At 39.8% G+C, this 13553-nt stretch overlaps 2 protein-coding genes across 2 annotated transcripts in view; both read right to left on the bottom strand.

The window, feature by feature from the left end:
- Window positions 1-3649: 3649 nt before the first annotated feature.
- Window positions 3650-4218, bottom strand: LOC120779584 (G-box-binding factor-like). Its single transcript, XM_040111927.1, has 2 exons — window positions 4214-4218; window positions 3650-4157 (listed from the first exon to the last, which is right to left on the bottom strand). Exons 1-2 carry the CDS (start codon window positions 4216-4218, stop codon window positions 3650-3652), a joined length of 513 nt encoding a protein of 170 aa, XP_039967861.1.
- Window positions 4219-4417: 199 nt separating this feature from the next.
- Window positions 4418-13553, bottom strand: part of LOC120779583 (paired box protein Pax-6-like) — a 29702-nt gene continuing 20566 nt past the window's right edge. The window contains exons 5-7 of the mRNA XM_040111926.1: window positions 5151-5662; window positions 4814-5028; window positions 4418-4551 (exon numbers count right to left, since the gene is read on the bottom strand). Coding sequence (XP_039967860.1) covers window positions 4439-4551; window positions 4814-5028; window positions 5151-5662 — 840 coding nt within the window. The 3' untranslated portion in view covers window positions 4418-4438. The remainder of the gene's footprint in view (window positions 4552-4813; window positions 5029-5150; window positions 5663-13553) is intronic.

Here is a 13553-nt window from a genome sequence, read left to right as displayed (position 1 = left end):
TTCATCGAATAATTGAAGTTTTAATCTTTCGCAACATTTTTATACTCTTGCAACCTGTTGCTACAGAGTATAATAGTAGTTGTGTTCACCTAACGATTGTACGTATCCCCTACAACTAAGGGAGATATATGTATATAAGGTTATTTATACATATACTATGTATATAAATGATCAGGATGACGAGAATAGTTGAAATCCGGGCGACTGTCTATCTGTCCGTTCGTCCGTCCGGTCATGCTGTAAATTGAGAACAAATTGAAATATCTTGCTGAAACTTGGTATCCGGGTTCCTTTGTACAAAAAAATTACGTATTCGTAGATGGGCGTAATGGGACCACTGCCTTTCTTTTCACTTTCTTCTTCTTCTTCTTTATTGGCGTAGACACCGCTTACGCGATTATAGCCGAGTTAACAACAGCGCGCCAGTCGTTTCTTCTTTTCGCTACGGGGCGCCAATTGGATATTCCAAGCGAGGCCAGATCCTTCTCCACTTGGTCCTTCCAACGGAGTGGAGGTCTTCCTCTTCCTCTGCTTCCCCCGGCGGGTACAGCGTCGAATACTTTCTGAGCTGGAGTGTTTTCGTCCATCCGGACAACATGATCTAGCCAGCGTAGCCGCTGTCTTTTAATTCGCTGAACTATGTCAATGTCGTCGTATATCTCGTACAGCTTATCGTTCCATCGAATGCGGTATTCGCTGTGGCCAACGCGCAAAAGACCACAAATCTTTCGCAAAACTTTTCTCTCGAAAACTCGCAACGCCCACTCATCAGTTGTTGTCATCGTCCAGGCCTCTACACCATTTAGCAGGACGGGAATTATGAGTGACTTATAGAGTATGGTTTTTGTTCGTCGAGAGAGAACTTTGCTTCTCAACTGCCTACTCAGTCCGAAGTAGCACCTGTTGGCAAGAGTTATCCTGCATTGGATTTCTAGGCTGACATTGTTGGTGGTGTTTACGCTGGTTCAAAGATAGACGAAATTGTCTACGACTTCAAAGTTATGACTGTCAACAGTGACGGGAGAGCCAAGTTGCTAGTACGACGACTGTTTGTTTGATGACAGGAGATATTTCGTCTTGCCCTTGTTCACTGCCAAACCCATTTGCATTGCTTCCTTGTCCAGTCTGGAGAAAGCAGAACTAACGGCGCGGGTGTTGAGGCCGATGATATCAATATTAAGTTCTGCAGCTCGGATTATTTTCTCCAGCAGCCTTGTCTGAAACCTCGTTTGGTATCGAACGGCTCGGAGAGGTCCTTCCCGATCCTGACGGAGCTTTTGGTGTTGCTCAACGTCAGTTTACACAGCCGTATTAGTTTTGCAGGGATACCAAATTCAGACATCGCGGCATAAAAGCAGCTCCTTTTCGTGCTGTCGGAAGCAGCTTTGAAATCGACGAAGAGGTGGTGTGTGTCGATTCTTCTTTCACGGGTCTTTTCCAAGATTTGGCGTATGGTGAACATCTGGTCGGTTGTTGATTTGCCAGGTCTAAAGCCACACTGATAAGGTCCAATCAGTTCGTTGACGGTGGGCTTTAATCATTTACACAATACGCTCGATAGAACCTTATACGCGATGTTAAGGAGGCTTATCCCACGGTAGTTGGCGCAGATTGTGGGGTCACCTTTTTTATGGATTGGGGATAGCACACTTAAACTCCAATCGTTGGGCATGCTTTCGTCCCACCATATTTTACAAAGAAGCTGATGAATGCTCCTTATCAATTCTTCGCCGCTGTGTTTAAATAGCTCGGCAGGCAATCCCTCGCTGCTTTGTTGTTCTTCAGACGGGTAATTGCTATTCGAAATTCTTTATGGTCGGGTAATGGAACGTCGGCTCCATCGTCATCGATTGGGGAATCGGGTTCTCCTTCTCCTGGTGTTGTGCGTTCACTGCCATTCAGCAGGCTGGAGAAATGTTCCCTCCATAATTTAGGTATGCTCTGGGCATCGGTGACTAGATCACCTTTGGGGGTTCTACAAGAGTATGCTCCGGTCTTGAAACCTTCTATAAGCCGCCGTATTCTTTCCCAGAATTCTCGAGCAATACCCCTGTCGGCCAGCTTATCAAGCTCTTCATACTCACGCATTTCGGCCTCTTTCTTTACAGTGATCAAATCAAGTAGTAATTAATATAACGGGATAAATTTTTGTACGAATAATGCCTTTAGGGTATGCCACCTTATAACAAAAATTTGTTCAAATTCAACCAAAACTGTTCAAACCCCTAAGTACCAAATATGTTCAAGCCAGTATCTCCGGTCTAGACTGAAAATATCGGTCAATGTATGAGATATACAATTGAAATTCAGAGAGAATCCTTTCCTGACAATAGTAACTTTGTGCATCAAAAATGTATTGAATTGGGTCAATACTACCCTGATATTAAGATTTGCGAACTTCTAGGTGACGTTATGGTGGACATATACGTATCGGCCAATATTTGAGTTCTCTCAATGAAAATTACAGAATGTGTTTTACTCATAACAGCTTTATACCTAAAGTAGATACAATTGACCCAAAATTTTACCTAGCTCCCATATAAATATTACTAGGATTTTCGAACATCACGCTGACTTTGCTCCATATGATTGGTGATTGTATGTGAGGTACGTTAATGAAACCCAGGGAATATTTTTTTATTATTTGGCATGACAATAGTTAATACTTCCATATATTACCTATAATAGTTTTCGTTGTTCTTAGAAATCATATGCCGAATTTGTCGGTCAGTGTATGAGTTATATTGAGTAGATATGTATATGTACGAGTATATGTATGCAAAATTGCTTAGATTCCGATTCTTTGGTTGACGTTTTATGTGTTAAAGTATTTCCCTGGCCTTGATTCTTGCAAAATACAATAGTATAAAATGGACAAGTTTTCTTAAAAATTATATGGTGTAACATTGAATTAGAATGTAATTGGTTTTGAACTAGGCCGAAACTTCAAATCCCTTAAATAGTGAATTCTGATCTTTTGATTGATTTTTCCACATTAACTCAACATATTAAATTTAGTTTCTACGATCCAGTTAATCACGTATCACACATATCTCATTTGAGGATGTTTTTAGCAATAATACCCTTTCTTACTTGTTAGATATAAGGTTTTGCTAGCACTTCAAAAACATTCCCGGCTTTATTCCTGCAAGTTGCAAGAGTATAAAATGTTCGGTTACACCCGATATTTCAAAAATGTACGTAACTGATTTTGTGTTAAGAATTTCCTTCCTTACATGTTAACGTAATTTTTAAAATATTTACGTAAACTATTTTTGTGTTCAAAATTTAGGTTTCCAATGTTTTTTGTTCCTTATTTCTTTGTTCTGATTACTTTAGAAAATGAGAAAAGGTCTATGTTTCTGAATATACGAATGTGTTTATATACAAGAATGGTTAGGTTTGTCTTGGTCACTTTACATGTGAATGCAATTTCACCGTTTTCAAGTCAAGAATTTAATAGCAGCGAGTACATATGTGGATAGCTCATTAGGTGTTATAATCTCTTTCTTTACTATCTATATTGGATTACACCAGTTGTTTTATCGATTCCTCACTATCTAAGTTTTGACGAATCGAAGGCCTCTAAAATAATGTATTTAAGTAAGAGGTTCGAGTATCTTGTTTTTTTATATTTGTTCATTTATCGCTAGTGGTAACAGTGCGGTTCATGCTGCTGTTGTGAATGTGCATGCAGCAGCGAATGTGAATGGGCATGTGGGTGATGTTGCAAAACTGTTTGCATTTGATGCTGCGGCTGTTTGTGGGACTGCATTTGTTGGTGTCGGTGATGTTGTGCCGCATGAGCGGTTAGATATTGCTGATGTTGATGCAAATGCTGCAATTGTTGATATTGGTGGTGGTGACCGTGCACATGATGGCTGTAATGAGGATGTGAATAGTGATGGTGTTGTTGTTGTTGCATCACTCTTTGTATGCCTTGTTGTTGTTGCTGTTGAACAGTTAGCATTAGTGTCGATGGTGGTGTTGCCAAAATTGTTTCTGCCGATGTTCTGTTGCCTGGGCCGATAGTTTCGTTCTCATTGAAATCGTTAATTGTGTTATTTGTCGCTTCTACTATTGCTCCTCTAGCATTGGCCTGTAATCCGCTGCCGGTGTTGCAACCACTAAACGTACTATGACTGCTGCTTGCGTTGCTGCCGACAGGTGAAGGTGTGCCTATGGTGACAAAGCCACCACTGCCACCGCTTACTGCATTAGCGCTCGCGTTTATAGCTGCAGAAGCAACAGCTGCTGCCGCTGCTGCAGCAGCTACGGACGTCGCCGCGGCTGCGTTTGCGACCACAGCTGCTGCGGCAGCCGCAGCAGAAACACTAATGTCTGGGCGAGGCGAACCAGTTAGAGAACCAATTGACGACTGACCTGTTCCAATGTTAGCTACTGATGCGGTTGACGACGGAGTTAGTAACAGTGTCGATCACTGGAGACGGGGCCAGTAATTAGTGCTGGTTAAATCGCTAGCACTTTGAGCGGGTATTTGCACGGGTACAGACACACCTGCCGATATGACACCTGGAAATGTATGGTTATCTGAAATAAAAATGAGCATATATAGTATTCAATTTTTAATTGATAAACTTTATCTAAGTAAATAATTAAAAATCATATACATATAGAATCATAATCTTTGGTAAAGCAGAGTGGTGCTCGGTAGGTGGACTTCGGAAATCGGATGAAGTTTAAAACCAATTAGGTAGAATTATGAGCCCCAAGCTTTATTAATGTCGTTTACTTTTAGCAAACACCTTTAGCATTTGTTCATCATTAGGCTATTAACATCGAATATTTCTACCTGTACCGCCAGATGCATTTGCTGCACCGCCTCCATATACCGATGTATGTTGTGGTGGGGGCTGTTGATGGGCCGCGGCAGGATTGCAAGATGGTCGTGTGTGACCTGCATAGGGCACAGAACCCAACGTAAGTGGATCGTGAAACATATATGGATAGCCATCGCGTTGCTGTAAACAAGTTGACGTCATTGAGCTCAAAGACGAGGTCATAGAGCTGAAATATAGAAAATTATATCTGTAAAATATTTTATTGTAAGCCAAAATTACAGCAATATTTCTTAAAATACTCTAATTTTAGTGCAATGTGAGGTAAGCACTCCAATATAGATAACCTACTTGTAGTTCTCTGCGATTGTAGCGATGGGCTGTGGTATCGAAGAATACATCGTGTTGAAACCAGTGTTCAGGGGAAGGCGAGGCGCAATAGATTGTAAAGGAGGACTAACTGAGCTGCCATGACCACCAACCACAACAGCTGTCACTGCTGCTGCGGCTGCTGAATCACCCAGTGCCGAAATGGCTGAACCACCATCACTTGTGCCTGGTATTGACACCGCTGCTGAAGCGCTTGTTCCACCTCCATTTGAACCTGCTGCGGCGCTACCATTGTTGCTAGCGGAATTGATGTCGGCGGCTGCACCACCGCCCACTCCGACGCTGCCAACTCCATTTATCCCAGATCCACTTTGATTACTGACCACGGCAGCGGCGGAAATTGCAGCCGTATTGCCGGTGCTCGACCGACCACCGACAGAACCGCCATTATTGCTGATATGGTCCGCTGAGCGCCGTTGAGTTCGTAGTTTTTCTTCGCGTCTCCATTTTGCGCGTCGGTTTGAAAACCATACCTAATGTGGAAGGATTGTGGTAAATTAAACGTGATGTGTTTATTGTTTAAAAGGATTTCGATCATAAACCTAAATAGAAAATTATAACAAATAATAATCAATAATAATAAATACTTTGATAGAAGTAATAATAATACCGAAATAAACAAATGTAATATACCAGGTGTAAAATCACTTAATGAAAATAACCTACTACTACTACTGGATATAGATGGTACTTAGTTTAAAACAGATTCGATTTTCCACGATGTTCATTGTCGATTTAACGTCAATAAAATCGTCTCATGCTCGGGACTTTCTTTTTCTGTGCGCATTGGGAAAAGTATAATATCCACAGTTTTTTTACATGTACTCTCGCAACATGCTGGTACAAATATTTTGTTCACTTAAGGGTCGTTAGAACTAATAGAGATAAATTAAGTTTCGGACAAAACAGATCTCTGTAAAAATGCTTGGTTTCAGAGATATGAGAGGTATAAGCGATTTAATTAAAAATAATTTTAAATAAATATGGATTTTTTTAAAACGTTTGTACCTAAAATTTGATTCATTGACTTTGATACAATTTTTTATTTAAGCCTATCAGAATTACCCGAAATTTAATTTCCTACAACTTTTCCTTTGGAAACTTTTTTATTAAAAATATAAGAAAAACGTAAAAAATCAAAAACTAAAATCATGAAATGTTCTTTAGATATATACATATATAACGAGACGAATCGATATCCAGGTGATTACTCATTCTTACCAACACGGGCCTTTGTGCTAGAAAAGGGTAAAATCGGGTTAGAACTCCCTTCAATCCCTGTATACCTCATACGAAGATTTTCGAACTTCTGTTTGACTTTAGACTGTATATCAGTCAATGTAGGATTTTTAATGCAACACAATGAGCATCTTTTCTGAGAATAACACAGTGCTACAAAAAGGAATAAAGTCGAAACACCTGGAAAGTGTTGCTACAGAGTATAATAGTTTTGTTCACCTAACGATTGTACGTAACCTAAAACTAATTGAGATAACATAGAAAATAAATAATTAAGTAATCAGGATGACTAAACGAGTTGAAATCCGGATGATTGTCCGTCTGTCGGTCCGTGAAAGCTGTAACTTGAGTAAAAATTTAAATATCTTGATGAAACTTGGTATGCGTCATATAAAGTGCCATAACTAACAATAACTTAAGATATAAAACTCCAATTTGGCACAGGAAAACGCAGTGCTAGGGAGTACCTGTGGGGAAAAAAGTGGGGGTGGCTCCGTTCCCTAAAATGTTTAATGTTCATATCTTTGAAACCACTTAACATATAACAACCAAATACGCCTAGCGCAAATATTATGAGATTTTCTATTGCGATAAACCTAACGTAAAAACGCGATAAATCAATAAATAAATACGCCAGAGACATGAAATTTTACCCGCAAGATGGCAAGACCGGGCTTTAATGGAGTCGGAGTCGAAATTGGACGATGGGTGTGGCACCCCCCCCTTTTAAGTGAAAACACTTATCTCGAGAACCGCTCGACCGATTTTAGTTAAAATAAATGAAATCGGACTACAGCCACATCTACATACCATATAACACAATTTTAAATGCCATTCGGTTCTTTCACTTTCCTGTGTAAAAATCAAGAAGCAATTACTGTAACGGTGTAAAACTTTTAACTAATTATCAACCGATTTTGAATTTAAGAACGGTTTAAGAGAGAAGAATATCAGATCTTTCGATTTTTTGATATATAGATGTCTTTATATAGCTTAAGAGATTTAATTGTTTTTGCACAACAACCTTAACTTTTGTTACTCTTTTTCTGACATTGGCGATATTTTTACACATTATTTAATTTGATTCAAAGAGTACGTTTAATATCGAGTTTAACAAATGTTTCTTTTCAAAAATCGGTAAAAAATTTACTAAGTTACTATACTTTTTATAAAAACGAAAATTTTGCAAAAAATTGCAAACGAACTTACTTTATCAATGAATATAATTTTTTTTGTTATGTTTTTTTTTACCAAATTTTGACGTCTTTATAACTCTCTTCGTTGCCATACGACCTTCGCCGACCTCGAGAAGCGTTTGTGCGAAGAGTCCAGATCATTGAAAAAATGCACTCTCATGTTAGTTTTCCACTGTGCATGCGTTTATCTCATTCGCCGCGGTTCCTTGCAACGTCTGCCGGAAATCATCTGCCAGCAAGACGACCACGCCACCCATCTTCAATCGCTCGCTTTTGCGACATTGTGGATTCGTCCCACACGTTCAATTTGCACCATTGCAATAGAGCACCGCGACTATTACTTTTGTTGATGTTGAAAATAAGCGTTTCTTCAATTGCAAGGTTTAGCGGGAGCTTGAATACCGAGTGCACAGTATCATAACCTAACTTTCTGACAAAATTATTGTACAGCTCTTCCGTTCTCTGTGGGGCACTCATACCGAAATCGGGCAGTAATTTTCCAACCATCGCAAAAAATATTATCCTCCTATAAGTTTCAGCGCTTCGTTTAAAATTATATCATCGTTGGCTAGTATTATCGGCAAGCGATGTCTCCCTTGTTGCCGGGGGATGTGGATACGCACCACCGACGTCTTCATGCAAATCCATCGCCTTACATTATTCTCGGAATATGGCATTTTCCTGCACATCTACGATTTGATGTTGCAACTCGTTTTTGCAGGTTTGCTTCTGTAAAATACACGCGCTCGTCGTTTGGAAAGTGCTCAAAAAGATGGGCCACTGTTGGGTGCCTTTCATGTAACGGATAACCGATTATTCTCCAAGCCGCTTCGTTACTACTTACATACATACTATATGTCCTTATATATTTATATTTATGCCTATTACAGTAAAATTCTTCATAACCGTATACCGACCGGACCGGAACTATATTACTATTGGGTTAATAGTGCGCAAGAGTACAAAAAATCAGTTGTTAAGCTAAGTCGAGATTTTGGTGGGGTTTGGCGAATTCTAAAATTGGTTTGTCGTTCTACTCGACATTAAAAATAACATCACTTTACAGCTATTTCTGAGTGTCACACTTTAGTAATAACAAAAATGGATATAATCGGGTCAGGGCCACCCGTAGCACCCACATACCCAATATATTAAAATTATGCTTTTCGTTTTAAGTGATAGCTGCCTTTTCTCACTTCTCCAAAAACTTGCATGTCAAACTAACAACAAAGACATTGAGTTAAATTCGTACAAAAGAGTGTACGGATCTTTCATTAAAGTGGTATAACCGTTACATTCAATGCTACCAAGTTTGGTTTGCATTTTGTTGGTAAGTTTAAGAATAAAAAAACACATTTCCTTTTCTCTTGCAACATGACTCTGTAGCGAGTATACAATTTTTATTACCCTAATGGTTGTTTGTATCACTTAAGCCTAATCGAGATAGGAGTTCTGAATACTTAAATGATCAGAAGGGCAAAATCCTTTGAAATCTAAGAGACTTTCTGCCTGTCCGTCTATTCGTCCGTTCCTGCAAGCGATAACTTGACTAAAAATTTAACCACTGTCACACAAAGTACCGTTAGGTGAAAATACATAAAACGCCGACCTAATGATAAAAACTGCCCAAATCCAACTGAAGAAGAGAAGGAAGATATGGCCAAGGATGCCTTCAATGAGTGCTTGGGGCGCACCTATGACAGCTGCAACCGCCATGATGTCAGGGTGGGCAAAAAAGGTATCTTTGGCACAACGGTCGGTAAGTTCAGCGTCCATGAAGAAACATCCCAAAATGGGTTAAGGCTGATCGCATTCGTTGGGGACCGAAATGTGGTTACCTGTAGTACTAGATTTCACTATAAGAAAAAAAAAAGAGAGAGGCCGATATGCGTGTGTAGGGAGAGCTTGACAAGCTGGCCGAATGGGGTTGTGCTCGAAAATTGTACGAAAAAATGCGGCGACTAACAGAAAGTTTATTGACCGGAGCATACTCTTATAGAACTCCCAGAGGTGATCTATTGACTGACGCCCAGCATATCAAAATTAAGGAGGGACCATTTCTCCCGTCTGCGGAAAAATGGCGTAGATTGTGGGGTTCCACTTTTTGTGGGTTGGATTGAGCAGAGCACACTTAAATTCCAATCGTTGGGCATGCTTTTTTCCGACCATATTCTACAAAGAAGCTGATGCATGCTCCTTATCAGTTCTTCGCCGCCGTGTTTGAATAGCTCGACCTGCAATTCATTGGCCTCCGCCCCTTTGTTTTTCTTCAGACGGGTAATTGCTTTTAGAACTTCTTCATTGTCGGGCAATGGTACGTCTACTCCATCATCATCTATTAAGAAATTCGGTTCACCTTCTCTTGGCGTTATGCTTTCACTGCCATTCAGCCGGCTGGAGAAGTGCTCCCTACATAGTTTTAGTATGCTCTGGGTTACTAGGTCACCTCTGGGGGTTCTACAAGAGTGTGCTCCGGTCTTGAAACCTTCTGTTAGTCGCCGCATTTTTTCGTAGAATTTTCGAGCATTACCCCTGCCGGTCAGCTTGTCAAGCCTTCACGCATTTCGACTTATCTCTTTTTTTATCTGCAAATGCGTCTCACTTCCCTCTTTAAGTCTCGGTATCTATCCCATCCCGCACGTGTTGTGGTCGATCGTAACGTTGCGAGGTAGGCAGTCTGCTTTCTCTCCGCTGCGACACGGCTCTCCTCATCTTACCAGCTGTTCTTTCGCATTTTCCGAAAACCAATGATTTCGTTCGCAGCTGTATGTAAGGAGCTTGAAATACCGTCTCACAGTTTCCTTATACCGGTTTGTTGACTAATGCTCTCAGAGAGCAGAAGTGCAAGTCGAGAAGAAAATCGTTCGGCTGTCTGTTGTGATTGCAGTTTTTCGACGTCGAACCTTCCTTGTGTTTTTTGACGTGCGTTTTTTCCTGCACAGAGACGGGTGCGTATCTTGGCTGCAATAAGATAGTGGTCTCAGTCGATGTTAGGACTTCGGAGCGTACGCATGTCTGAAACACTGGAGACCGTCTTCCATTTATCACAACATAATTGATCTGGTTGGTGGCTTTTCGATCCGGAGACAGCCAGGTAGCTTGGTGAATTTTTCTATGCTGGAATCTAGTACAACAGATGACCATATCTTGGGTCCCGGCGATGTCGATCAGCCTCAACTAATTTAGGGTTTTTCCTCGTGGAGGCTGAATTCACCGACTGCTGTAGCAAAGATACCTTATATGCCCACCCTGGCGTTAAAGTCATCAAGCACGTTTTTAACATCATGGCGATGCGCTTCAAGCGTTCATAGAAGGCATCTTTGGTCACATCGTACTTCTCTTCCGTCGGGGCGTGGGATCAAATCAGCAGTATGTTAAGAACTTCGCTTTGATGCGGATAGTGGCTAGGCGGTTTTTTTGGCTTCCCAGAGGATACTTGGTCTAAGACCGAAGTCGTGAGCTGCTTGAGCCATATATAAAAGAATCGCTTTAGGCCCCTCCCAAGTGAATGGCAATCAGAGAACTTTCCTTATTTGCGTGAACTTTTACACGTAACTCCATCCTACCTTTTAGTTAAGTAAAATGTCTGATATATTAATAAAACTAAATAGACAAGTTTTCTTAAAAACTACATATCTCTAATAAAATAAATTGCGTTCCTATTTATGAGTTGTATTGAATTTTAGCATAAAGAGATAAAATGTATCCTATGTCCTTACCCTGCTACTAAGTTACCTCCCCACCAATTTTAAGCCAAATCGGTTCAGCCATTCTTAAGTTATAAACGACTTAAATAAATTGCGTTCCTCTGGTTGACGTTGAGTGTGGAATTCAACTAAATATCGTATATATTTAACTTAGCCTCTTCGGTGGAATTAATATCATTTATGATACGTGTCTTATTTCAAGATGTTTTAAACGTAATATTAGTTGACGCGAACTGAAATATAGTAATGAAATGAAGTCTATGTTTATGGCCATCAGTATAAGTCAAGAAAGTTTTTTCTGCACCTGAAGGATGTTCCTTTGATTCTTACAAGTTATAAGAGTATAAAATGTTCATTTGCTTGAAGTTTCATATGAATGAAACGATTCAATGGATTATTAGTTTCTATTTTGATAACTTCATTCATTAAAAAGATAGTGAAATTAGCTAACGGTGTAGTTCATAAGAAACTTTGATGTTTTAATCGATACTAGCTGAGCCCGCAGCCGTTGTCATGCGTGAAATTATGTGTTTTGAAATGAAAAAAAGTTGAAATTATATTGTGTCGAAAATGATTTATTTTCGATTTTTCTACATTTTTTTTAATGTAGCGTAGCTTAATAAACATAATTTTTTGATTTCTGTTCTGGTGCGTAAAGATACAGAGAAGATGGGTTTCCAACTCGTCAACACGCCACATATATCCGGCCGTGTGAAAAACATAGCATTTCCCGATTTCCTTGTGTCCTGTTGATTGTTAACGCAAAGGAAATTTTCCCTGGAAATTGTACACGTTTGAACTGAAATAGCTGTCCCTTGTATTCGATAACTGCGTCATAATTAGTCGGGTTCCATTACATAGTTTCGGGGCATGAAGATTGTGAAACAGAATAATCACAGATCCAACTTTGAGACGCAAATTATGCTGGGGCATACCAAGCCTCTCTAAAGAATTTGGAAATTCCACTGGATAATTTACGGTTTCGTTTTCCTTGTCAAGACGATCGATCGATTTATATGAGCGCAAACCTCCCGGAATTTGACTTTGAATCTTCCAGTTTAAGTCATTAACATCGGTATTTTTGGCAGCTAAAACTGCGCGTGCACTCAAGCAATTGAAGTTACGATAATATGGCCAATATTCGGATGAGTTCATCTTCCGTTGAAGTGAATTAACAAAAGGGAGGTGAAATTGATATCAAACCACTGGAAGTATCATCCGAAATTTGCCAATTCTTAGCGAATACAATGTAAAATGTCATAGGCAATGTCATTTTTTCGTATCCCATAATTAACGCTAATTTGAAGGCTGATATGTCGAAATGATCTTCACGAAAAGTATGCGAATTTTTGTGGCATGCGAAGTAACTATCGCATTGTCCTTCGTCTGTTTCCAGTGACTATAATGTTCCAGCAAATGCAACTGCTGGCATGGTTCTCAAAAATTTGCACACACTGTACCATTCACAATACGCAATAGGCGGAAAACTTTCATGAATTGCAAAAGTAAATATCCTACAAAGCGCTTTATTGCAGTTCACATATCGACCCATTTGATACTGCTGATCTCATATCATTCAAGGCTAATAACCGCTATGTTGCTTTCTTTGGTGACGTACTTGCAAACGTATTTGATCGATTTCACCAATCTGCAATATTCAACATTGACATAAGTTTCAAATGTGAATTAGACAAAAGTGGCGAATATGGTACGATCCATGTGTTGTCAACTTCGATGTGTTGTTAACGTCGATATTCACGCCTCTTAACGGTAATTTTCTGCCATTGTCGTCAGTGAATATCCATCATTTCCCATTTCCGTTTCCGAAAGAAAAGCACATGAGTAGTGTTTCGTGCATTTATTGTCAGACATACAAACCAAAGTGGGATTGTAAGTTTCGCAAGGTCCATGAACCATATTGGTTTTCACCAGGGTTCTCATTTACTACTCCGTAGCAGCAAAATTTCTAAAATTATTGCTATGCTATTGCTACCGCTCTCACTTTGTCGGGAGCCACAGCATAGCCTTAGCATAACAATGTAAAGTATGTGCTCTACTCTGCTCCGAGTTTTGTTAGGTAAAAAACTATAGCTGGAGCGGGAGAAAAAAATTAAATTCTGCGCTATGCTCTGGCGTAGCGGTAGCAAAAAATTGGGAGCGGTAGCACAGCAGAGCTAATGAAAATTTTCATGTGCTACAGCTCCCGCATGTGTTTATTGTTT

Source organism: Bactrocera tryoni, unplaced genomic scaffold, assembly GCF_016617805.1.
Source record: "Bactrocera tryoni isolate S06 unplaced genomic scaffold, CSIRO_BtryS06_freeze2 scaffold_11, whole genome shotgun sequence".
NCBI lineage: Eukaryota > Metazoa > Arthropoda > Insecta > Diptera > Tephritidae > Bactrocera > Bactrocera tryoni.
The sequence above is the reverse complement of the archived record's forward strand: the minus strand, read 5'-3'. Positions and strand labels throughout refer to the sequence as shown.